The sequence below is a fragment of the Crocuta crocuta genome, unplaced genomic scaffold, assembly GCF_008692635.1.
Source record: "Crocuta crocuta isolate KB4526 unplaced genomic scaffold, BGI_CrCroc_1.0 scaffold1, whole genome shotgun sequence".
Lineage (NCBI taxonomy): Eukaryota > Metazoa > Chordata > Mammalia > Carnivora > Hyaenidae > Crocuta > Crocuta crocuta.
The window spans coordinates 1,353,181-1,380,760 of record NW_027527930.1 but is presented as its reverse complement, the minus strand read 5'-3'; the positions used below and the strand labels follow the sequence as shown (position 1 = coordinate 1,380,760).

The 27,580-nt window shown below is 35.8% G+C and overlaps 1 protein-coding gene across 4 annotated transcripts in view; it reads left to right on the top strand.

The window, feature by feature from the left end:
- CENPC (centromere protein C) overlaps positions 1-27,580 on the top strand; it is a 90,458-nt gene that overhangs the window by 51,548 nt on the left and 11,330 nt on the right. For 3 of the 4 annotated variants that reach the window (XM_077749990.1, XM_077749974.1, XM_077750000.1), the window contains 4 exons: positions 1,494-1,637; positions 3,356-3,438; positions 12,054-12,113; positions 21,035-21,139. In XM_077749990.1, coding sequence (XP_077606116.1) covers positions 1,494-1,637; positions 3,356-3,438; positions 12,054-12,113; positions 21,035-21,139 — 392 coding nt within the window. The remainder of the gene's footprint in view (positions 1-1,493; positions 1,638-3,355; positions 3,439-12,053; positions 12,114-21,034; positions 21,140-27,580) is intronic. The other variant, XM_077749983.1, reaches the window with a different exon arrangement.

Sequence of the window (27,580 nt, the reverse complement as noted above, 5' to 3'; positions counted from 1 at the left end):
GGTTTTTCATAGATACTGTTTATCACGTTGAGGCAGTTCCCTTCCAATCCTAGTTTGTTGAGTGCTTTTATCATAAAAACATGTTGGATTTTGTTAAATGGGTTTTTTTTTTACATCTATTGATATGGTTCTGTAATGTTTATTATTATTGATGTGATGTATTTCATTAACTGGTTTTCAGATGTTAGACCAAAATGCATCTGTGGTGTAAATCCCATTTGGTCATGATGTATGTATAATTATATTTATACGTCTCTAGGTTTGCTTTGCTAGTATGTTGTTGAGTTGTTTGGTCTGTAGTTTTCTTGTGATGTCTGTCTATTTTTTGTATCAAAATAATACTGGCTTCATAAAACGAGAAGTTCTCTTCTGTTTTTTGAAAGAGTTTATGAAGGATTTGTATTCTTTGGCTGACTGGTAGAATTCAGCAGTGAAACCATTTGGGCCTTTGTATCTCGGTAGTTTTTGATTACTGATTCATTCTCTTGTTATAGGTCTTTTGAGATTATTTCTTCCTGACTTAGTTTCGGTAACTGTGTGTCTTTAGGAATTTATTCTATCTAATTTATTGACATATGATTGTTCATAGGATTCTCTTATAATCCCTTTTATTTCTTCTGATTCTGTGGTAGGATCTGGAGAGAGAGTAGAACCATCAGAAGTAAACTATCAAATGTTAATCTTAAAAGTTTGCATGCTCTTTAGTTATGCTGTATGTAAAATTATTTTCTCACGTATGATAAGAGTAGGCTGGTAGACGGAGTCAAGAAACAAATTAAAGCATAAGACTTGTAAGAGAAATGTGAGAGAAGAGAAATTATGCTGTCTGGGAATAGATGCCATATAATTAGCTAGTAGCTATTGAAGAGTCCCTCTTGGGGCGCCTGGGTGGCTCAGTCGGTTAAGCATCCCACTTCGGCTCAGGTCATGATCCCACGGTTCATGGGTTCGAGCCCCTCGTCGGGCTCTGTGCTGACAGCTAGCTCATAGCCTGGAGCCTGCTTCCAATTCTGCTGTCTCCCTCTTTCTCTGACCCTCCCCTGCTCATGCTACCTCTCTCTCTCAGAAATAAATAAAACATTAAAAAAATTTTTTTTAAATAAAGAGTCCCCCTGAACACCCTGCTGTTCCTCAGTAGGGTGACTAGGGCTATCAAAGAAAACAACTAAAGTTGTTTGTGGATTTTTGAAAAAACCATGATAGATGAACTGTGTGGTTCATATACTGCCTGTAGGTAATGTCTCCGGGTGTTCTCCTGTCATCACTTCCATCTTACTTAGGTCAGGTCTGTACCATTTTTTTAGCAGAATTTTTCTTCGCAGGTCCTAGAATCATTTTCTTCCTAGACTAATTATAAGTCCTAGGACCTGAATAGGTTTATCTGATATTTGTTACAACCAATATTATATTATCTTCTCATTGTATAATGTGTCTGGAAGAAATGTTTTATGAAGAAATGTAAACAGTTTCTCACTTTACATATATATTCACAGAGGTACAAGAAACCCAAAGGATCAAGATAGTATGACTACACAGAATTTTCATCCAAAGTCTCAAATCAAGGGATTTACATGCAAGACACTCGCAGAGTCTAACTTGGATTCTGGAGAGCCTAAGACTTCAGTTTTGGAAAGAAGGTATGCATGTGTTCTAAGGATAACTGGATTTATTTACTGTATTGGTTACTCATTGCTGTGTAACAAATAACCCCAACCTTTATTAGTGGTTTGCAAAATATTTATTGTTTCATAGTTTCTGTGGCCTAGAAGTCTAGGATAGCCTTAGCTGTGTAGTTCTGGCTCAGGGATTTTCATGAGATGTAGCATTCAAGATATCTGTCTGGTGTGCAGTCCTTTGAAGGTTTGACTATAACTAAAGGATTTGCTTATAGGGTAGTTTGTTTCCACAGTTGTTAGCTACAGGCCTTCCTTGTCATGTGGCCCTCTCCATGGGGCTGTTGAATATGACAGCTGGCTTTCAACCAAGCAAGTGATCCAGGAGAATGTGTGACCATGATGGAGGTCATAGTGTCTTTTAATAACCTAGTCTCTGAAGTTGCACACTTTCACTTCAACTTTGTTCTGTTTGTTAGAAACAAGTCATTAAATTCAGACCACATTCAAGGAAAGGACAATAAGCTCTCTCTGTTGAAAAGAGAAGTATTTAAGAATTTGTAGGTATTTAAAACAAGCATACTTCCTGAACAAACCAAATTAACTTACTATAGGTATCTGAAGTCATATACCGTCTTTAAAATGAAGGAATGCTAAATTATAACATTCTTTTTTTTTTTTAATTTTTTTTTTTAATGTTTTTATTTATTTTTAGGAGAGAGAGAGAGAGAGAGAGCGTGAGCAGGGGAGGGTCAGAGAGAGAGGGAGTCACAGACTGAAACAGGCTCCAGGCTCTGAGCTGGCAGTCAGCACAGAGCCTGCCGCGGGGCCCGAACCCACGAACCGCGAGATCATGACCTAAGCGAAAGTCGGACACTTAACCGACTAAGCCACCTAGGCGCCCCTAAATTAGAACATTCTTAAGACTTTTCAGGGATGACTAAGATTTCTTTACTATTTGGGTTATTACTACTACGCCTAATCCTGTGTTCATAATAGAGGAAAGGAACCTGGGACGGGAATAGCTGAATCATTTCTGAGCAAGTTTTAAATTTAAATATTTTAAATTCTACTTGGTTTTGGCTGTATTTTTTTAAATTAAAATAAGCTGATTTATTTCTAGTTTTACTTTTTATAATTTTACTTTTATCAAGAGCTGCTGAGTGGACTAAAAATTTATTAGCTGATCCATGAGTTGGTTTATTTTTATTTACTTATTTATTAATTTTTAAATGTGGCTTCTAGAAAATTTTATGTTATGTTTGTTATGTTATTTTTTTGTCAAATTGGCTAACATACAGTGTGTACAGTGTGCTTTTGGGTTTGGGGGTAGATTCCTGTGATTCATCGCTTACATACAATACCCAGTGCTCATCCCAACAAGTGCCTTCCTTAATGCCCATCACCCATTTTCCCCTCTTCTCCTCACCAACTATCGACCTTCAGTTAGTTCTCTGTATTTAAGAGTGTCTTATGGTTTGCCTGCCTCCCTCTCTGTAACTTCTGTGAGTTAGTTTAAAAGGTTATAGAATTCAGTATTTGTCCTGACTGACAGCTGTAGGAGTATAGATTCTTTGTTTTATGCAGCATGTGAGTATATTCTTGGTGACCTATAACATCACTATTGGTTTTATAAGATAGAAAAGTTTGGCAGTTTTAGGAGAAAAATGTCCATAAGATAGATAATTAAATATATCTATTATAAAGGCACAAATTTTATGGTTTACTTTTTTATGTTAAAGTGGACCTTTCAGGCTCAAGAATTATTTAACATCTGGAAAGAATAATTCTGATGTGGATGATAAGGAAGTTCAGGACAGTTTAGGTAAGTTGTTTATTGTCTACTCTCTTGATATTTCTGGCAATATGTGTACAGATTACAGTGTGCTATATTTTATATAAATTATCATTAATGGCAAATGTGTATTGAGTACTTACTCTTAAGAGCCTTACTCCATGTTTAAAGATTTGTAAGACCTTATACCCAGGTGAGAGAGGAAGGGAAAGAAAGAGAAAGAATGACAGAATGACAATCCTTTCTTTGAGGTAGAGAACATAATGAAATAATTAATACTTAAGATATCTGCTCTAGTATTTAAAGATGTTAAGCTGATAAGGGTATAAATGAAGCAAGATTAGCCATGTATTGATTACTGAAACTGTATAATGGGTATATCAGTTTCATTATACCATTTTACCTTTTTTTAAATGTTTATGAAACTTTCCATAATAAAGTTTTTTAAATGCCTGTTAATCATTTTGTAATTTTTTATGCTTCTAAAGAATGTTTGCCTGGAATATAATCTGTTATACTATTTTTTCTTTCCTAATTCACTTAGTCTTTTTCCTTTTAATTTCCTTTCTATAGAAAGGTAGAAATTTTTTTTTAAAGATTTTATTTTTAAGTAATCTCTATACCCATTGTAGGTCTCAAACCTATAACCTCTAGATTAAGAGATGCCCTGCTGACTGAGACAGCAAGGAGCCCCCTTTCTTTTTCCTTTTAAATTGTTTTTTTCTCCCTGTGTTTAGATTTATTTTATTATTTTTCTCCTCTAAGTTGAATGCTTTCTGTATTTATTTTTCTACTTTTTATTTGATAAAAAATAAAAAACAGTGAATTTTCCTAAGTATAGTTTTGGCTTAATTTTATAGCTTTTTTTTTAATTTAAAAAAAATTTTTTTAATGTTTTTTATTTATTTCTGAGAGAGAGAGAGACAGCGTGAGCAGGGGAGGGTCAGAGACAGAGGGAGATACAGAATCTGAAGGAGGCTTCAGGCTCTGAGCTAGCTGTCAGCACAGAGCCCGATGCCGGGCTTGAACCCACGAACGGTGAGATCATGACCTGAGCCAAAGTTGGACGCTTAATCAACTGAGCCACCCAGGTGCCTCAATTTTATAGCTTTTTAAATGTGTTCTTATTGTAGTATACCCTAAATCACTATGATTTTTTTTTCTTTGACCCAGGAATTTTTTTTAAAAGAATATATTAGTCAGGATCTTGGTCTCCTGAGTCAGGAACCTGCGGTTGAATTCAGCTCCACCACTTACTTACTGTGCTATCTTGAGTAAAAAATTTCAGTGTTAATTTCTTCAGCATCCTTATCTATAAAATGGTGATATCATTTCCAGTCCCATAGCTTTCTTGTTTAGTTTAATATCTGGTTTATATTAAATACATAATGTTGGCTGTTATTCTAAAATGTTCTTTTTAAATTTCTAGTTTCATTTCATTGTTCTAGGGAACTTTGGCTGTGTTATTTATTCTTTGAATTTATGAGGTTTTCTTTGCATTCTCTATAGTATGCTTAGAACACATAAAACTCATGAAAGAATTTTATAGTTCTCTCATGGGTACTTGAAAAAGAAGAGAATATTACTTTTTTGTGTATATATGTATGGATTTACAAATGTATATCCTTTTATCTTGTTAATAACATAAGTATATACAAATTTTTAAATATATTTTGAATATTTATGGAACTCTCAAATGTTTATACAGTATTTTGGGTTACTTACTATGTATTCTTTTAGAGGCTAGGGATACAGTAGTGAACCAAACTGACCAAAACTACTGTCCACCTGGAGCTTACTTCCTGGAGTACCAGGATAGAAGCAATAAAAAAGATAGTAAAACTTAATGATTTGTTGGGTGTTGAGAGTAGAAAAATAAAGCAGGGATTTTAGGGTGGGAAATGATGGTTACATTTTTAGGTAGATGGACAGAAAAGACCTTACTGAGGAAGTGATCATTTGAGCAAAATATGAAAAAGGTGAGAAAGCAGAGCATGCAACTGTATGAGGAAATAACGCCCCAGGTAGAGGGAAGTTCTGGTATGGTAATGAGCCTGATGGTGAAACACCAAGGAGACTGGGTAGACCAGATTAAGAGAGGTAAGGTAGTAGGAGATGTCACAGAGACAACAAGAATGAAAGGTCACATAGGATGTTAAAGGCTATTTTAAGGATTTTTGGCTACTCTTAAGAGAGATGGTAAGGCATTGGAGGGTTTTGAGCAGAGGAGAGACATGACAGACCTATAACAGTTACTGTGGCTGCGGTGTTAGGGAGGGACTGGTGAGTTTGAGGGGGCTTGTGTAAGGTTGGAAACAGAGAGACTGGTTTGTGAGACATTCATAATCTCAGTGAGAGGTTGCTTAGACTAGGGTGGTAGCAGTGGAAGGTGGAGAGCAGTAGTAGGGTTTTGAATATTTTCGTAGGTAGAATCAACAGGATTTCGTGGTGGATAGGCTGTGGGAAGAGAGAGATGTCAGGGACAACTTTAAGGCTTTTTGCCTGAGCACCTGAGAAAATGGTGTTGTCACTACTTGATTTGTAGACTACTAGAGAAGGAAAAATTTAGAAGAAAAGAACAGGATCTTAGAATTGAACATGTTACATTAGGTGTTATTTTGACCCTTTATAGTCTTACTGTGATTTGTGAAATCTGCTAAGGACTGCTAGAATTGAAGTAAAGTGTTTCCACTTGCAGTTGTGTGCTTTTTTTTCTACATCTGTTTCCTGTAGTGTTTGTTCCATGCATTTCAGTGCTGTTACTGAGCTATATATAAGCCTTTATATGAAAGGTACCTGCTTTGGTCAGATTTATCGTCTTGATCCTGTTGACATTGCTTTTATTTTGTAGTCTGTTTTGTCTAATATTGTGACCCTTGCTTTCTTTTTGTTTGTTCTTACATTTTTGTTCATCCTTTTACTTAGACTTTGCTAAAGAACTAAAGTGGTTTAGAAATAGTATATGATTGGATTTTTGTTTTTAACTTTCTCAGTATTNAGTTTACATTCCCACCAACAATGTAAGAGGGTGCCCGTTTTTCCACATCCTCGCCAGCATCTCGTGTGGAACAGATAGACTTCTTACTTCTTTGTAAAGTTGGTAGGCATGCTCATCTATGCTAGCAAGAACCCAGGAGTTTATTGTTTTACAACCAGTTGAAGAGTAAAAATAATTGTGATTCATAATCTTTTTACCTTTGAACTAGCTGGCTATTGGTCTTTTGCTTCTGAGTAGAAATTTAAAGGCAGACTTATTTCTCATTTTATTTGTAGGTAACCTTGTTTTCCTCAGTCTCCATGCTTATTAGGTTTCTTTAATGGTTGAAATTTAGGAGTTGTCTCTTTGTTACTGTTTTTTTAAAGATAATTTTTTGTAAATTATTAAACTTATTAATTAAATTATTAAACTCATTAATTAAATTATTAAATATTCTAAGTTATTATTTTAAACTTACCCCCAAATATCCTACCTGTTTCATCAAGTTTCCATAGCTGTCAGCATTTTATAACATTTGTTCCATCTTCCTCCCTGCCTGTATGAATCAGTGTTTATACACATTGATTATCATTAGCCTTTTAAAGAATTTGGTTTTTAATTTGAAATATAATTAACATACAATGTTATATTAGTTTCAGGTATACAATATAATGATTCAGCATTTTAATACATTGTTCAGTGCTCACCATGATAAGTGTTCTCTTAATTCCCCTTGTCTCTTTCACTCATCCTTTACCCACTTCTCCTTTGGCAACCACCAGTTTGTTCTCTGTATTTAAGACTCTTGTGTACCTGATGTTTTCTTTGTTTGTTTTGTCTCTTAAGTTCCACATATGAGTGAAATCATATGTTATTTTTCTTTCTCTGTCTACTTGTTTTACTTAGCATTATACCTTCAAAGTCCATCCTTTTTGTTGCAAATGGCAAGATCTCACTTTGGTGGCTTTCTGAGTACTGTTCTACTCTGTATGTGTGTGTTGTGTATACATTCATCTATAGATGGACACTTAGATTGCTTCCCTATCTTGGCTATTATAACTGATGATGCAGTAAACATAAGCGGTGCATGTATCTTTTTGAATTTGTGTTATTGTTTTCTTTGGGTAAATATGGAGTAGTGGAATTACTGGATTGTAAGGTAATTATATTTTTAATTTTTTGAGAAACCTCCAAACTGTTTTCCATAGTGGCTACAGCAGTTTGCATCCCCATCAACAGGGCCTGAAGATTCCTTTTTCTTCACATCCTCACCAACATGTTTCTTTTTGATTTCTAGCCATTCTGCCAAGTATAAGGTAAAGGTTCATTGTGGTTTTGATTTGCATTTCCCTGATTATGAGTGATGTTGAACATCTTTTCATGTGTCTTTTGGCCATCTGTATGTCTTCTTTGGAAAAATAATCTGTTTAGGTATTTTTAAATTGGGTTATTTGGTTTTTTTGGTGTTGAGTTGTAGAATTTCTTTATATACTTTGAATATTAACCCCTTGTTGGATATATCATTTGCAAATATACTCTCTCATTTGGTAGGTTGCATTTTCATTTTGTTGTTGGTTTTTGTGACTGGTCTAAAGCTTTTTATTTTGGTGTAGTCCCAATAGTTTATGTTTGCTTTTGTTTCCCTTGTCTGAGGAGGCATATCTAGAAAACTGTTGGCCATGTCAGTGAGATTACTGTCTCTGTTTTCTTCTAGGAGTTTATGGTTTTAGGTCTCACTTTCAGGTCTGTAATCCATTTTGGGTTTATTTTTGTGAAAGGTATAAGAACGTGTTGTGATCCAGTGTCATTTTTTTTGCATGTAGCTCTCCAGTTTTTCCAATACCATTGATGGAAGATGTTGTCTTTTTCCCATTGTATATTCTTGTCTCCTTTGTCATAGATTAATTGACTAGTTTTAAGTGTGGTTTTATAGCTGGGCTGTCTATTTTGTTCCATTGATCTATGTGTCTATTTTTGTGCCAGTATCACAATACTGTTTTGATTACTGTAGCTTTGTAGTATATCTTGAAAACCAATATTGTGATACCTCCAGCTTTGTTGTTTTTCAAGATTGCTTTGGCTATTATTATTAGCCTTTTTTGTACTATTTCAGAGCAAGTTGCAGACATATTATGTGTGAGTATATGGAGACATGATGCAAGATAAGAACATAATCACACTTTAACCATCCAGCTCAGGAAGTCAGCATGAGTATAACACTAGTATTCCTTCACTGATTTCACGCAAATTTCACTAGCAGTTCTATAAGTGTTGTGGTTCAGGATCCAATCCAGGATCATAGATTGCATCTAGCTCTCATATCCCTTAAGTTTCCTTTAGTAAGAACAGTTCGTTAGGTTTTTTCTAACTTTGCTGAACTTCACCTTTTTTTTTTAGAGAGAGTACAAACTTTTTATTCTTTAGAATGACCTTCATCCTGAGTGTTTCAGATTTTTCTCATGCCAGCCAATCACATGTGACAGAAATAGTACAGAAATGATGCTGTGTTTTTTTGCATCACATTAGGAGACACAGTGTTTAGCCATCTCCTACTGGTGATGTTAATCTTGATGTCCTGTTCAAATTATTGTCTGTACTTTAAAGATATGGTTGATCTCTTTTGTAATTAGTGTTTTTTAGAGTGATATTCTGATGCTATTTCAATAATGTGTTCCTTTTCACACCTTCACATCAATCTTAGCATCTGTTGAAGACTCCCACTTGAATTGGTAGCCACTAATGATGATACCAAATTATTTTGTTTTCCTAATCCCTTTTCTGTTAATTAATGGCATTCTATAAGAAATAGTTTTTCTTTTTTTTTCCCCCCCCACAATGTTTTTGTGTGCTTACACTGTCAGTGCAGAGCCAGACCCAGGGCTTAAACTCACGAACCATGACATCATGACTTTAGCTGAAATCAAGAGTTGGATGCTTAAACGACTGAGTCACTCAGGCACCCCAAGAAATAGTTTTTCTTATCCTTCCTCTAATTTATTTTTTATATAATTAAGGGCTGCTACTGGATTCCTGTTTTATTTGATGGTTGTAAATTTTATCATTTATTCTGATACTCACATTATGCAGATTTGGTCAGTAGATGTTCTTTCAGCTGGTCCCGCTGTCCTTTTATTATGTTTCTATCTTTTTTTTCTTCTTTTTTTTTTTTTTAACATTTATTTATTTTGAGAGAGAGAGACATAGCACAAGTGGGTGAGGGGTGGAGACAGAGAGAGAGAGAGAGATACAGAATCCGAAGCAGGCTCCAGGCTCTGAGCACAGAGCCTGACATGGGGCTTGAACCCTTGAACTGTGAGATCATGACCTGAGCCAAAGTTGGATGTTTACCCGAGTGAGCCACCCAGGCTCCCTGTGTGTCTATCATTTTTTGAGTACTGTCTTGTGTTTTATTGTAAGATGTTCTGGGTTACTTCCCCTGCCTCAACTCTGGAATCACTTATTCTCCTAAAGAAAGTGGTTCTTTATAGTGGAGAATGGCATTTAGAAACTCCTGTCTGGGTGTCTGGTGTGCTTCCTGTTACTGGGATATCACTGTTTGCTTCTAGGTTCTCTCAGTGGACTGCCCTGTTTGTTTATTTACTTACTTGCTTCATTCCTTCTCTGACCCTACTCACTGCCTCCCACAGCTTACTGCTATGGGAAGTTTTTCTTTTTTTCTTTATTTCTTTTTTTAAATGTTTATTTTGAGAGAGGGATCAGGAGCAGGAGAGGGGCAGAGACAGAATACTAAGCAGGCTCTGTGCTGACAGCACACAGCCTGATGTGGGCCTCAAACTCATGAACCATGAGATATGACCTGAGCCAAAATCAATAATCAGACTCTTAACCTACTGAGCCACCTAGATGCCCTTGGGAGAATTTTCAAGCAGTGACTAGTTCTCTGCTTTTTCTAGTGGCGATTACATGGGAAATAAGATTTTTCTTTTTTGTGACAGCTTTATTTGAGATATATATTGAGATATTCACATAACATAAAATTTATCCAGTTATGGTATATGATTTAATGGTGTACACCATAGAACAATAAATTCTAGGACATTTTTATCATTCCCAAAAGAAACCCAATATTTTTTTATCTTTAGCAGGTACCTTCCATTCTCTCAGCCCTTAAACTTCCTGTGCCAAGGCATCCACTAATCTACTTTTGATTTCTTTTTTTTTGAAATGTTTATTTTTGGGAGCGAGGGATAGTTCATGCACATGAGCAAGTGGGGATGGGGCAGAGAGGGAGGGAGATAGAGGATCCAAACCAGGCTCTGTGCTGACAGCAGAGAGCCCAACACAGAACTTAAACTCACTAACTGTGAGATCCTGACCTAAGTCAAAGTTGATGTTTAACCAGCTGAGCCACCCAGGTGCCCCTACTTTTGGTTTCCATAGCTCTGTATAGATTTGCCTGTTATGGATAGGGAGCTTAGATATTTTGATCACTAAAGTTTCTTCTAAGCTAGCAGTTTTATAAACTATCTAATTCAATCATTTTTAACAATATTTTGCTATCATGGACTCATTTGAGAATATAATGAAAACTTAGACTTACTTTTCAGGAATTGCATATGACGTGTAGAATTGTATCATCTTTAATGGACGTTAAGTGTTTCATTTACATGTTGCTGCATAACAAACACCTAAAACTTAGTGGCTTTATACAGCAATTGATTTCTCTCTCATGGTTCTGTGTGTTTACTTGGCTTAGTTAGGCAGTTCTCACTTGGGCTCTGTCACGCATTCAGAGTTAAATCAAACTGCTGGGGCTGGAGTCATTTGCTTAACTGACTGAGCCACCCAGGCACCCCAAGGGCTGGAGTCATTTGAAAGCTTAAACTGGGTTGGAAGTCTAGGGTGAGTTTTTCACTTACATATTTAGCACTTAGGGTGGCTGGAACAGTTGGGGGCTGACCAAGTATAACTTTTTCTCTCCACATGGCCTTTCCACATGGTTAGCTAGGGTTTCCTTACAGCATAACATTCTTGGAGTGGTCAGACATCATATATGGTGTCTGTCTTTACCCATAATGAAGTTCCAAGAGACCCAGGTGGAACCTGCATATCTTCTTAGGACTTAGCCTTTGAAGTCCCAGAATGTCATTTCTGATGTGTTCTGTTAGTCAAACAAGTCACAGGTTAGCAGAGATTCAAAGAAAAGGGAATTGGACTCTGCCTCTTGATAAAGAGCAGCATTTATGCACAGGAAGAGAAAGAATTGATGGCAGTTATGTTTGGATGCTGTTTGTAACACTAAAGTTGAAAATTCTGACCTAATTGGCACACTGATAATTTAGTATACTTGTACTATTTTAGAACTTCAGAGATCATGCATTACATTATTAGCATATTAATTGTTCATTATTATATCCTGTATCTTTATCTACCATGTGGCTTATTTTACCTGAAGTCCAGAAGCAATAGAAAATCTGCTTTTCTGTTATTTTTAACTGTTAGGCTCTTTCGACATATACATTGTAGCAAAACCTAGAGAAATGTTTCATTAGTCTTTATTCTTCGGCAGTAGAAAGGAAAAGAAATAATGTATTGTCAGGTTCAATTTTATTTAAAACACTAATATTGAAATTAACCATCTATTACACTTTAATTCAACATGGAATTAACTGTCTTTGTTCATGATATTATCATTTGCATTTTGCAGGTGACTCAGGAGTAAAAATGTCTAGAGTACTATCAGAGAATAAAATACATCACAAGTTAGGTAAGAGTCTTTCTCTTTTTTAATATCTTCATATTATAAAATCTCTGTTACTAAGTAGGACTTAATTTTTCTCAAGCAGGTGGGAAGGAAGTATTTGGATTAATTGACAGATAATTAAAACTGTGTGTTTAGTTTTCATGAATTTTATAAGAAATCATCTCAGGCCAGTGATTTTCTTTATTTGTTCATTTAATTAAATCCTTTATCCCTTTCACTCTTTTTCCCATAGTGATACTAGGAAGCATGATTTCATGTAGGCTAAAAGGCTAGAGTGGAAAATCTGTAAAATAGAACTACGAGGTAGATGACATCCTTGACAGTTCCCATTTTTATCCAGTTGACTTGTAAACAAATCAGTAACTGAAATAAGAAAGTAGGCAAAGATGGGAGCTGAGGAACCCGTGGAGAGGCCATGGAGGATTAAAACTCTGCTTTTCAAAGAGATGTTTGCCGGTCAAGACTCATGGGGCCTCTCACCTTTGTAGGATTGGAGTGGCCTTGTACATTTCTCTCTGTGCTTGAGGTTGTGAGTGCCCCTGCACTTGTACCTGAAGAGAACCGCTGGAAGTGAAGCTTCTTTGGGTTGCTTCAGCCAGAAACTTCACCTCTTGTCAGTATTTTGGGCCTAATGAAAAGAGGCTGCTCTGCCTCTTACTGCTTAATGCTTGTCTTAGAGTGGATTGCTAACTAGTCAGGAGTAGACAGAGAGAAATAAAAATGTTCCTGAGCTGGAGCTTTATCAACCAAAGAGGAAAATCAAGCATTATGCCTAAAAACGGTAGGCAGCTGCTGGGGAGCTACAATTTTTGCAGTAGATAGATAACAATTTTAACAATAAAAGATTCAGCTATAGCATAGAATACTTTCTGGTATTGAAAAACCCCTATTTTTTTCACTTAAAAAGTGAAAGTTGATAAAAATAGTCACTGTTGCTGAGAGCTGAGTTAATAGCTAGTATTGACATGGAAGAAATTCCTCAGAGACGAAATATAAAATAAAAGGTTGTCAAAAAAGTAGGCTAATGTAAATATAAAGAAAATAGTATAATTTTAGTATTAGGCAAAGTGGAATTTAAGGTTAAAATACAAGTGCTGAACAGAATAAAGAAGGGCATGTAGTGATAAAATAATTAATGAAATAGAAAAATCACAAATTCTTTTTTTTTTAAATCACAAACTCTTATGTTTCAAACAACCTAGCAACTAAAATATATAAAGAAAAAAAACTAAGAAAAAGCAAGATTTTTATTTAAGTAGTACAGTTAGCCTGGGAGATTTTCTACTTTCAGAATTGGAAATGTCTAGCAAACAGTAAGAGCATAGGAATTTAGTAATATAGTCAACAAAGTCAGTTTAGTATATAGAACTTAGCATTGTTCAGATAAAATGAGTGGATTTATGTACACATAGCTGCCTCGTTTTACAAATTTCCTACTGTGGAGCATTTAGATAGTGTTCAGTTTGGTTTTTGTTTTAACTATGAATAGTACTTCATGAACATTCTTGGAAATATAGCTTTGCCCATTAAAAAAAAATGTAATAGAGGGTTGCCTGGCTGGCTCAGTTAGAAGAGCATGTGACTTGATCTCGAGATCATGAGTTTGAGCCCCATGTTGGGTGTAGAGATTACTTGAATGAATGAATGAAAGAAAGAAAAAAAAACAGTAATAGTTAATGTTTAATGAACTGCCATATCTCAGGCATTTTACAGCATTATAATTATATCTCACAAAACTCCATGAGGTACGTTCTATTATTTATCCTTATTAGACATGGAAAAAACTGCAGAGGCTGAGTGGCTTTAGCTTCTGTGATGTTTCACATCTGGTTCATGGTAAAGTCAGTATGTAAGTTTGACTCCAAAACTTAGTTCTTGAGAGTTCAGGAGAAATGCTTCCAACAGAAAACCAGGTAGATGGTTATGGTAAACTATAAGAACCAAAGTATTTTAAAAGTTGTAATGATTATTTATGAGAGTTTCAGTTTGTTGATACTTCTTTTTCTTTCTCCTGCTTTTAAAAAAATGTTTGTTTTTTTAATTTCAGTTAATATATAGTGGTATATATATAAAAGTTTATTTATTTTTGAGAGAGAGAGAGAGAGCGAGCGAGTGAGCATAAGTGGGGGAAGGACCAGAGAGAGAGGGAGACATCGAATCTGAATCAGGCTCCAGGCTCTGAGCTGTCAGCACAGACCCTGACACGGGGCTTGAACCCACAAACTGAGATAATTAACTGAGCTGAAGTTGGATGTTTAACTGACTGAACCACACACGTGTCCCAGTATACAGTGTTGTATTAGTTTCAGGTTGAATATAGTAATTCAACACTTCCATACATCATTCTCTGCTCATCATGATAAGTGCACTCCTTAATCCCCATCATCTTTTTAACTCATCCCCCTCCCATTCACCTCCCCTCTGGTGACCTTCAGTTCTGTATAATTAAAAGTCTGTTTCTTACTTTGTCTCTCACTGTCTTATTTTTTTTCCCCTTGCTTATTTGTTTTTATTTTTTAATTCCACATGTGAGTGAAATCATATGGTATTTGTCTTTTTCTGGCTGGCTTTTTTTGCTCAGCATTATACTCTCTAGTTCCATCCATGTTGTTGCAAATAGCAAGATGTCATTCTTTTTAAATGGCTGAACAGTATTTATACATAGCATATCTTCTTTGTGCATTCATCTCTCTATGGACATTTAGGTTACTTCCATATCTTGGCTACTGTAAAGAATGCTGCAGTAAACAAAGGGGTGCACCTGTTTTTTTCAAATTAGTGTTTTCATTTTCCTTAGGAAAATGTCCATTGGTAGAATTACTAAATTATATGGTTTTTTAAAATTTTAATCTTTTGAGAAACCTCCATACTGTTTCCACAGCAGCTACATCAATTTGCAATCTCACTAATAGTGCATGAGGGTTTGTTTTTCCCCACATCCTTGGCAACACTTGTTATTTTATTTTATTTTTTAATTTTATCACTGGCCATTCTGAATGGTGTGAGGTGATTTCTCATTGTGGTTTTGATTTGTGTTTCCCTGATGATTAGTGAGGGAATTAGTGAGGGATGATTATTGAGCATCTTTTCATGTATCTGCTGACCATCTGTATGTCTTCTTTGCTAAAATGTCTATTCAGGTTGTCTTTTTTTTTTGGTGTTGGGTTGTAGGAGTTCTTAAATATTTTAGATTCTAATCCCTTTATGGATGTATCATTGACAAGTATCTTTCCCATTCAGTAGGTTGCCTTTTCAATTTGTTGTTTGTTTCCTTTGCTTTGCAAAAGACTTTTAGTTTGATGTAATCCCAGTAGCATATTTTTGTTTGCTTTTGTTTCCCTTGCCAGAGGCAGCATATTCAGAAAAATATTATTAAAGCCAGTGTCCAGGATATTATCGCATATATTTTAGGAGTTTTATAGTTTCATGTTTTATATTTAGGTTTTTAGTTTGTTTGAGGTTTGTGGTTTTTTATTTTTTTAATTATTAAATGTTTGTTTATTTTGTGTGTGTGTGTGTGTGAGAGAGAGAGAGAGAACATGCCTTTGCATGAGTGGGAGAGGGGCAGAGAGAGAGAGAGTGCCCAGTCTCAGTCCCATGAATTGTGAGATCATGACTTGAGCTGAAGTTGAGAGTCAGTGTCTGTGGCCTAACCTATTGAGCCACCGAGGCACCCTTATTTTTTATGTATTGTATTTTATTTTTTTTGGTCATGGTGTTAAGAAAGTGGCCAGATTTTTCTTTTGTATGAAACTATCCACTTTTCTGAACACCATTTATTGAAGATGTTCTTTTCTTCATTGTATATTCTTGCCTCCTTTGTATGAGGGTGGGCTTATTTCTGGATTCTCTATTCCATTGTATTGATCTTTGTGTCTCTTTTTGTGCCTATGCCAAAATATTTTCATTACTATAGCTTTGTAGTGTAGTTTCAAGTTTGGGATTGTGATGCTTTACCTTTGTCTTTTTTACTCAAGATTGGCTGTTTGGGGTCTTCGTGCTTCTGTACAAATTTTAGGATTTTTTGGTTTTATTTCTCTAAAAAATGACATTGGAATTTTGATAGTGATTGCATTGAATCTGTAGATTACTTTGGGTAGTATAGATTTTTTAATGATATTAAGTCTTTCGATCCATGAGTGTGGTTTATCTTTTCATATATTTGTGTTGTCTTCAGTTTCTTTTATCCATGGCTTACAGTTTTCAGAATACAGGTCTTTTTACCTCCATGGTTAAATTTTATTTCTAGGTATTTTATTCTTTATTTCTGTTACTTTGTTACTAGTATATAGAAATGCAGCAGATTAAGTTTGTATTCTGCAACTTTACTGAATTTATTTATTTGTTGTAATAGTTTTTTGGTGGTGCCTTTAGTGTTTTCTATATCTAGTATCATGTCATCTGTAAATAGTGACAGTTTTATCTATTCCTTACCAACTTGGATGACTTTTATTTATTTTTCTTGTCTGATAGCTTTGGCTAGGACTTCCAAAATTATGTTGAATAATGGCATTGAAAGTGGACATCATTATTCTGTTCCTGATCTTTGAAGAAAAGTTTTCAGCTCTTTACCACTGAGGATGATTATGTTGTGGGCTTATCATATGTGGCTTATATTATGTTTAGATATGTTTTCCCTAAACCCAATTTATTAGAGGTTTTATCATGAATAGATGGTGAATTTTGTCAAGTACTTTTTCTGTGTCTGTTGAGATGATTATATGATTTTTATTTTCATTTTGTTAATGTGGTATATAACACATTGCTTGATTTGTGGATGTTGAGCAATCCTTGCATTCCTGGAATAAACCCCAGTTTTTCATGATAACGATGCTTTTAATGACTGCTGAATTCTTTTGTTAATGTTTTGTTGAGGATTTTTGCATATGTGTTTATCAGGGATATTGGCCTGTGATTTTCTTTTTTTGTAGTGTCTTTGGTTTTGTTATCATAGTAATGCTGGCCTCATAGAATGAATTTGGAAGCATTTCTTACCCTTCTGTTCTTTTGGAATAGAGAAGAATAGATATTAACTCTTTAAATGTTGCATAGAATTAACCTGTGAAGCCTTCTGGTCTTGGACTTCTGTTTATTGGGAGTTTTTGATTGTTCATTTTGTTACTAGTAATCAGTCTGTTTCTCGATTCAGTGATGGAAAGCTGTATGTTTCTAGGAATTTGTCTAGTTCTTCTAGGTTCAGTTTGTTGGTGTATAATTTTTATAATTGTGGTCCCTTATAATTCTTTGTATTTCTGTAATTTTGGTTGTAACTTATTTAATTTGTTTTTATTTGTTTTTCTTTCTTTCTGTCTTGATGAATCTGGCTAAAGGTTTATCAATTTTGTTTATCTTTTTAAAGAACCAGCTCTTAGGGCGCCTGAGTGACTCAGTCAGTTTAGTGTCTGACTTCGCCTCAGGTCATGATCTCACAGGTTCCTGGATTCTAGCCCCGCATCAAGCTCTGTGCTGATAGCTCAGAGCCTGGAGCCTGCTTCAGATTCTGTGTCTCCCTCTCGCTCTACCCTCCCCGGCTCACATTGTCTCTCTCTCTTTCTCTCAGAAATGAATAAAACATTAAAAAAATAAAATAAAATAAAGAACCAGCTCTTGGTTTCACTGATTTTTTTTTTGTATATTTTTTACTCTCTTTCATTTGTTTCCACTATGATCTTTTTTTATTTCTTTCCTAAGTTGCTTGATATGATTTTAATATTTTTAAATTTGTTTAGACTTGTTTTGTGGCCTAACTTGATCTATTCTAGAGAATGTTCCATGTGCACGAATAGTATGTGTATTCTGCTGTTTTTGAATGGAATGTTCTGTATAGCTCTATTAAGTCTATGTTCACTAATTTGTCATTCAGAGCCACTGTCCCCTTACTGATTTTCTGTCTGGATGAAATATTCGTTGGTGTAAGTAAGATGTTAAAGTCTCCTACTGCTGTTGTATTACTGTTAATTTCTCCCTTTTGGTCTGTTAATATTTATATATTTATGTGCCTCTATGTTGGTTGTATCTATATAGTTAAAACTGTTACCTCCTCTTGTTGAATTGATCCCTTCATAATTATGTAATGTCCTTCTTTGTCTCTTGTAGTCTTTATTTAAAGTTTTGTTTGTTTGATGTAAGTTATGGCTGCCTTAGCTTTTTTTCACCTCCATTTGTGTGCACTCTTTTTTAATCCTGACTTTCAGTTTGTATGTGTCATTAGGTATTAAGTGAGTTTATTATGAGCAGCATATTGATGGATTTTGGTTGTTGGTTTTTTTATCTGCATTTAAAAAAATTTTTTTTTTTTTTTTACAAATAGTTTATTGTCAAGTTGGTTTCCATATAACACCCAGTGCTCATTCCAAGTGCCCTCCTCCATGCCCATCACCCCTCTCCCCCCCTACACCCATCAGTCCTCAGTTTGTTCTCAACGTTCAAGATTCTCTCTTGGTTTGCCTCTCTCCNTGTGAAATGTATGACCCGCCTGAGTCCACTTCTGCCGGCGTGACAATTGGGTCCAATTCTGAGTTCTCAGTTTTGTTCCATTGGTCTATGTGTCTGTTTTTGTGCCAATACCATACTGTCTTGATGATGACAGCTTTGTAGTAGAGGCTAAAGTCTGGGATGGTGATACCTCCCATTTTGGTTTTCTTCTTCAATATTACTTTGGTTATTCAGGGTCTTTTGTGGTTCCATACAAATTTTAGGATATTTTATTCTAGGTTTGAAAAGTATCCTGGTGCAATTTTGATTGGGATTGAATGTGTAGATTGCTTTGGGTAGTAATGACATTTTAACTATATTTATTCTTCCAATGATGGATCTTGTTTTTTTTCCCATTCACTCACCCTATGTCTTTTGATCGGAACATTCAGTCCAATAGCATTTAAAGAAGTTACTGAAATGTACTTACTGCAATTTTATTGCTTCCTAGTTTCTTTTGTAATTCATCTCAGTTTCTTTCCTTTTTATTTCTCTCTTGTGATTTGACAACTTTCTTTAGTGCTCTGCTTGTATTCTTTTCTCTTTTTTTGTGTGTGTGTTTCTATTACAGGTTTTTTGTTTGTGGTATTACTATGAAGTTTATGTATAACACTCTATAGGAGTCTGTATTAAGTTGATGATTGTTTAAGTTCCAACACATTTTAAACACATATTTATTCTTTCTCCTCAATACACTTGATATTGTCCAAACATTCCCTTAACTTAACCTCTATTAAAAAAAATTTTTTTTCTTTTTGCTGTTCAGCTTAGGTTCTTTTTACTACCCTGACCTCCAGCTCACTGATCCATTCTTCTGTATCCTCTGATTTGCTCTTAATTCCTCTAGTATGTAGTACTGTTTAGTTATTATATTCTTCAGCTCTCATTGGTTCATTTTTTATATTTTCTGTCTCTGTTGAAGTTCTGAGTTCATCCACTCTTCTCAAATTTAGTGAGCATTTTTATGCCCATTACTTTGAACTCTTTTTCAGGTGGATTTTTAAAAAAGATTTTTAACATTTATTCATTTTTTGAGAGGCAGAGAGAGAGGGAGACACAGAATCAGGAGCAGGCTCTAGGCTCTGAGCTGTCAGCATAGAACCTGACTTGAGGCTCGAACCCGCGAACCACGAGATCTNTGGGTGAGGTTTATCTTGCTCTTTCGTTTGCAACATATTTCTCTGTCTCTTTATTTTGTGTAATGTTCTGTTTGTTTCTGTGAATTAGAGAGAACAGCTACCTCTCTTGTTCTTGAAGAAGTGGACTTGTATAGGAATATCACCTGCATAGAGTGTGTGTGCTTGGCAGCTGTGGCTAGCAAGCTGGAGCCAGAGGGAGCATGGGCTGGGGGTTCTGGGGCATTTCATGTTGCGGCTGACCTGGAGGGATAGATGGACCTGAACTGTGCTTGGGCTGGGGTCACCCTGGCATGATGACTGGAGTTGGAGCAAGGGTAGGATGGAGGGGGTCCCTGGGTGCTTCATGCCAGCACTGTTTTGGTTGGATGGCTAGAGCTAGCATGCAGGGGTGGATGGTACCCTGTGGGGATGGCTGGAGTTTGGGTCCTGGGGCTGTTTGTGGCTGCCCTAGCAGACTAGCTAGAGCACCTGAATTCTGACCCTATCTGTGTTATCAAGGTGGAAGAATGTAAGCAATGGTGCTTGCCAGCACCTCTGATCTGGAGAGCATTCTAGCAGCTCTACCACTTTTTTGGCAGATGCTGTAGGATTAGTAAATGGATTTTGTTCAGTTTTGGTCCAGTTGCTCTTTTAAAGCACTGTTTTGTTGTTTTTTTTATATTGTTTTGTTTTTGTGCCTCAGGGCAGGTGACTTTGCCCTCTCAGTGACATCCATTCCTTTTGCAAGTCAGAATCAGGGTAGGGTTTCTGATGTTACTATGTCTTGTGTCTCCTGACTTTCTTTCTGTGTCCGTCTGTCTTTGTTGAGCAGAAGCTGTTCAGTCAGCTTTCTGTTCTTCAGAAGGAATTGCTTTACATCTAGTTGTAGGTTCGATGTGTGCATGGAAGATGTGAGTTGAGGGTCTTCCCTATGCCTCCATCTTAGACTACTTCTAGCTTTGCCACTTTTTGTGAATATTTTTGGAAACTCATTTTCTATAAATTAAATTCTGAATCAAAGATTATTATGAAATAGTTATTGCTAAATTATCTTCAATCTGTTTACATTTCTACCTACAGTGTATTTATTTCTGTGTTCCGTTAACATCATTCACTCTAGCGTTCAGTTTTTTAATCTTTGCCAATCTGGTAGTTTATTGTTAAATTGGCATTTCTTTTATTATGCGCATAAATATATTGTAAAATTTTGTTTTTCTACCGTTTTGTCTGGAAGCATTAGTGTTCTAGGGGCTAATATCAATTTTTCCACATCAGAGTACCATCCAACTAAACATTTATGTGTATACATTTTTGTCTAATATTTTTTTACAGTATTGCCTTCCAACACACCAAATGTTCGCAGGACCAAGAGAATACGATTGAAACCTTTGGAATATTGGCGAGGAGAGCGAATAGATTATCATGGAAGGCCATCAGGTAAATTCCAACTTACACTTTAATATCTGACAATAAAAGATAGTGACGGTTGCCACAGTTTATACATATTACATGCCAAGCACTATCTTAATATTTAAACAAATTACCTCATTTTATCATCATCCTTTAAAAATGAGTCAAGAATAGATTCAAGTACAGATTTGTCTGATTATTATAGAGATGCTTATTTTTTTCTCTCGTGGGTAGCAGTTTGAGGTGAGTATGTGGCTTTTATAGAGTGTTATTGTTCCATACTATTAAACAAGGTTATTTAATTGCATAAAATAAGTCACTAGATCAAGAACATAAGAAAATTATGACTGGCAGAGATTAAGTATTCCCCTTTACTGTTATCATCCCGCTTTCTCATCATATTTCTTTACAGAAATGTAGAGAGTGGGCAATAAAGTACAGTGAATGCTCTCCAAAAGCTATTTCCTTTCTGTGATGGGTATATGTAAGTCAATGAACTAAGCTCATGTGTGGATTATTATAAATATTTCATTGCTGGTCTTTGTGTTGTTTTTTATTTATTTATTTGCTTGTTTATTTTACATATAATTTATTATCAAATTGGCTAACATATAGTGTGTACAGTGTGCTTTTGGTTTTTTGGGATAGATTCCTGTGGTTCATTGCTTACATACAACACCCAGTGTTCTTCTCAACAAGCACTCTTCTCAATGCCCATCACCTATTTTCTCCCTGCACCCCCAGTCAACCCTCAGTTCGTTTTCTGTATTAAGAATCTCCTATGGTTTGCCTCCCTCAGTCACTGTTTATAACTGTGTTTTTCCCCTTCCCTTCACCCTTGGTCTTGTTTTGTTTCTCAAGTTCCACATATGAGTGAAAACATATGATATCTGTCTTTCTCTAATTGACTTATTTTAATTAACATAATACCCTCCAGTTACATCCATGTTGCTGCAAACGGCAGGATTTCATTCTTTCTCATTGCCATGTAGTATACCATTGTATATATAAACAACATCTTTATCCATTCATCAGTTGATGGACATTTAGGCTCTTTCTATAATTTGTGTATTGTTGAAAGTAAGTATGCTATAAACATTGGGGTACATGTGCTCCTATGAATCAGCACTCCTGTATCCTTTGGCTAAAATACTAGTAGTGCTATTTCTGAGTCGTAGGGGAATTTTATTTTTAATTTTTTTAGGAACCTCTACATTGTTTTCCAGAGTGGCCGCAACAGTTTGCATTCCCACGAACAGTGCAAAAGGGTTCCCATTTCTCCATATCCTTGCCAGCATCTGTCATTTACTGAGTTGTTCATTTTAGCCACTCTGACCGGTATGAGGTGCTATCTCTGTGTGGTTTTGATTTGTATTTCCCTGATGATGAGTGACATTCAGCATCTTTTCATGAGTCTGTTGGCCATCTGGATGTCTTTGTAAAAGTGTCTATTCATGTCTTCTACCCATTTCTTCACTGGATTATTTGATTGTCGGGTGTTGAATTTGGTCAGTTCTTTATAGATTTTGGATACTAACCTTTTATCCGATATGTCATTTGCAAATATCTTTTCCTATTCCATCGGTTGCCTTTTAGTTTTGTTGATTGTTTCCTTTGCAGTTCAGAAACTTTTCATCTTGATGAGGTCCCCATAGTTCATTTTTGCTTTTAATTCCCTTGTCTTTGGAGATGTGTCAAATAAGAAATTGCGCGGTTGAGGTCAAGGAGGTTGTTTCCTGCTTTCTCCTTTAGGGTTTTGATAGTTTTCTGTCTCACATTTAGGTCCTTTATCCATTTTGAGCTTATTTATGTGTATGGTGTGAGAATGATCTAGTTTCATTCTTTTGCACATTGCTATCCAGTTCTCCCAGCACCATCTGTTAAAGAGGCTGTCTTTTTTCCACTGGGTACTCTTTCCAGCTTTGTCAAAGATTAGTTGGCCATATATTTGTGGGTCCAATTATGAGTTCTCTATTCTATTATATTTGTGTATGTGTCTGTTTTTGTGCCAATACCATACTGTCTTGATGATGACAGCTTTGTAGTAGAGGCTAAAGTCTGAGATTGTGATGGCTCCCGTTTTGGTTTTCTTCTTCAATATTACTTTGGCTCTTTCGGGTCTTTTGTAGTTCTGTACAAATTTTAGGATAGTTTGTTCTAGTTTTGAGAAGTATGCTGGTGCAATTTTGATTGGGATTGCATTGAATGTGTAGATTGCTTTGGGTAGCATTGACATTTTAACTATATTTATTCTTCTGACCCATGAGCTTGGAATGCTTTTCCACTTCTTTGTGTCTTCTTCAATTTCCTTTATAAGTTTTCTATAGTTTTCAGCATACACATTGAGGTGTTTACCTCTTTGGGTATGTTTATTCTTAGGTATTTTATAGTTCTTGTTGGATTTGTAAATAGGATCGATTTCTTGATTTCTCTTTCTGTTGCTTCATTTTGTGTATAGAAATGCAACTGATTTCTGTACATTGATATTGTATCCTGTGATGTTGCTGAATTTCTAACACTGTTGTTTCTAACACTGTTGTATCATTTCTAACACTCTTTTGGTGGAGTCTTTCAGGTTTTCCATGCAGAGTATCATGTCGTCTGCGAAAAGTGAGAGTTTGACTTCTTTGCAGATTTTTATGCCTTTTATTTCCTTTTGTTGTCTGATTGCTGATGCTAGGACCTCCAGCACTATATTAAACAGTGGTGAGAATGGACATCCCTGTCGTGTTCCTGATCTCAAGGGGAAAGCTCTCAGTTTTTCCCCATTGAGGATGATATTAGCTGTGGGCTTTTCATATATGGCTTTTTTGATGTTTAGGTGTGTTATTTCTATCCCAACTTTCTTGAGGGTTTTTATTAAGAAAGGATGCTGTATTTTGTCAAATGTTTTTTCTGCATCTAATGACAGATTTCATATGGTTCTTATCCTTTTTTTTATTTAGTCACTTTATTTCATATCATTTTATTTTTTAATGTTTATATTTAGAAGAGAGAAAGAGAGACAGAGTACAAGCGGGAAAGGGGCAGAGAGAGACACACACAGAATCTGAAGGAGGCTCCAGGCTCTGAGCTGTCAGCACAGAGCCAGATGTGGGGCTCAAACTCACAAACTGTGAGGTCACAACCTGAGCCAAAGTTGGACACTTAACAAACTGAGCCACTCAGCTACCCCTTATCCTTTCTTTTATCAATGTGATGTACCATGCTGATTGATTTGTGAATATTGAACTAGTCCTGTAGCCCAGGAATGAATCCCACTTGATCATGGTGAATAATTTTTTTATGTGCTGTTGAATTCGATTTGTTAGTATCTTGTGGAGAATGTTTGCATCCATGTTCATTAGGGATATAGGCCTGTAATTCTCCTTTTCTGTGGCATCTCTGTCTGGTTTGGGAATCAAGGTAATGCTAGCTTCATAGAATGAGTTTGGAAGCTTTCCTTCCTTTTCTATTTTTTGGAAGAGCTTTAGAAGAATGGGTATTAACTCTGCTTTAAATATTTGGTAGAATTCCCCAGGGAACGTATCTGGCCCAGGACTCCTATTTGTTGGGAGATTTTTGATAACCGATTGAATTTCTTCACTAGTTATGGGTTTATTCTAATTTTCTGTTTTCCCATTTGAGTGTTGGTAGTACATGGGTGTCAAGGAATTTGTCCATTTCTTCCAGGTTGTCCAGTTTGGTGGTATATAATTTCTTATAGTATTCTCTGATAATTATTTGCATTTCTGAGAGATTGGTGTGATAATTCCATTTTCATTTGTGATTTTATGTATGTGGGTCCTTTCTCATTTCTTTTTGAGAAGTCTGGCTAGTTTTATTATTTTTATTTATTTATTTTTTCAAAACACCAACTCTTTAGTTTTATTGATTTGTTCTCATGGTTTTTTTGGATCCTGTATTGTTTATTTCTACCCTGGTGTTTATTATTTCTCTTCTTCTGCTGGGTTTGGGTTTCTTTGTTCTTTGCTTCTAGTTCCTTTAGGTGTGCTGTTAGATTTTGTATTTGATATTTTCTTGTTTCTTGAGATAGGCCTGGATTGCAGTGTATTTTCCTCTTAGGACTACCTTTGCTGCATCCCAAAGGATTTGGACTGTCGTGTCTTCATTTTCATTTATTTCCATATATTTTAAATTTTTTCTATAATTGCCTGGTTGACCCATTCATTCTTTATTGTGATGTTCTTTAACCTCCTTGCATTTGGAGGTTTTCCAAACTTTTTCCTATGGTTGATTTCAAGTTTCATAGCATTGTGGTCTGAAAGTGTGCATGGTATGATCTCAGTTCTTTTATATTTATTGAGGGCTGTTCTGTGACCTTGCATGTGATCTATCTTGGAGAATTCCATGTGCACTTGAAAAGAATGTGTATTCTGCTGCTTTAGGATGAAAAGTTCTAAAATACCTTTTAAGTCCATCTGGTCCATTGTATCATTCATGGTCATTGTTTCATTATTGGTTTTCTGCCTAGATGATCTGTCCATTGCTCTAAAGAGTATTAAAGTCCCCTGCAATTACCACTTTCTTACCAATAAGATTGCTTATGTTTGTGATTAATTGTTTTATGTATTTGGGTGCCTCCGAATTGGGTGCATAAACATTTATAATTGTTAGCTCTTCTTGTGGATAGACCCTATAATTATGATATAATGCCCTTCTTCATCTCTTTTTACAGACTTTAGTTTAAAATCTAGTTTGTCTAAGTATGGCTGTTACAGCTTTCTTTTGACTTCCAGTAGCATGATAGTTCTCCATCTCCTCACATTCAATCTGAAGGTATCCTCAGGGCTAAAGTGGGTCTTTAAGGCAGCAAATAGATGTAGGCAGCTTGTTTTTATCCATTCTGATACCTGATGTCCTTTGATTGGAGCATTTAGTCCATTTGCATTCAGTGTTATTGAAAATATGGATTTAGAGCCATCTAAATGTTAACTGTAGGTTTCATGCTTATAGTGGTGTCTCTGGTCCTTAGTGGTCTTTGTAACATTCCACTCACAGAGTCCTCCTTTGGATCTCTTGTAGTGCTGGTTTAGTGGTAATGATCTTTGTTTTCTCTTTGTCTAAGGAAAACCTTCTCCATCTATTCTGAATTACAGGCTTGCTAGAAAAAGGATTCTTGGCTACATAGTTTTCCTCTTCAGGACATTGAATATTTCCTGCCACTTCCTTCTGGCCTGGCATGTTTCAGTAGATAGGTCTGCTATGACCCTTATGTGTCTATCTTTATAGGTTAAAGGCCCATTTGTCCCTAGCTGAGAATTTCAGAATTCTCTTTATCTTTGTATTTTACCAGTTTCACTATGATATGTCTTGCAGAAGATTGGTTTTTGTTACGTCTGAAGGGAGTTCTCTGTGCTTCCTGGATTTCAGTGTCTGTTTCCTTCCCCAGAAGGGGAAGTTCTCAGCTATGATTTGTTCAAATATACCTTCCACCCTTTTCTCTTCTTCTCTTCTAGAACTCCTATGACACCATGTTACTCCGTTTCATTGAGTCACTTAGTTCTCTCATTCTCCTCTTGTGGTCTAGAATTTTTTTTATCTCTCTTTTTCTCAGCTTCATCTTCTTCCATAATTTTATCTTCTGTTTCATTTATTCTCCCCTCTGCCTCTTCAGTCCTCCCTGTCACCACCTCTAGTTTATTTCGTACCTCATTTACAGCATTTTTTAATTCATCATGACTATTTTTTAGTTCCATGATGTCTGCAGCAGTAGATTCTCTGCTGCCTTCTATATTTTTTCAAGCCCAGTGATTAATCTTTTGACTGTTATTCTAAATTCTTTTATTTATATCTGTTTTGAGCAGTTTTTTAGCTGTCATTTCTTCCTGGAATTTGTTTTGATGAGAATTCTTCCATTTCATCATTTTGGCTAGTTTTCTGTCCCTCATGTGTTTTAAAAGCTTGTTATGTGCCCTGTACCTGTGAACACTACTATATTAAAGAGGGGTCATACAGTGTCCAGGGCCTGGCCCTTCAGGAGTGTATTTTTGGAATGTGTTACTTGCTCTCTGTTGTTGTGACTCTGGTTGCTTTATCTCCCTACTTGGAGTGATGTTTTGTACCCTCTAACAGGTGTGCTTTGATTTGTTTGTTGAAGTAGCCCTATGGCCCACTAGGTTGTCCTCATGGACTCCTGGAGAAATCTGTTATTCTGCTGCCCAGACTCTTGGAATTCAAAGTCCTTTGGCCTCAACAGTGCTATGTTTGAGGGATGAGAGAACTTTGGGTTCCCCTACTTCTCTGCCATGTTGAATCTCTCCTGTGTTTTAACCTTCCATTGATGACTGTTGATTTCAAGCAACAGATCATTCTACCATCTTTCAGCAATTCATCTTTATTTAGGGTAGTAGAAACATAAGTGGGGTTGATTGGTATCTGTGTTATTTGATTTGAGTTACTAGCTGTGGAATGTAGTAATAGTAATATGTTTTTTGGTAGTCTGAAAGGAAATGTACTATATTAATT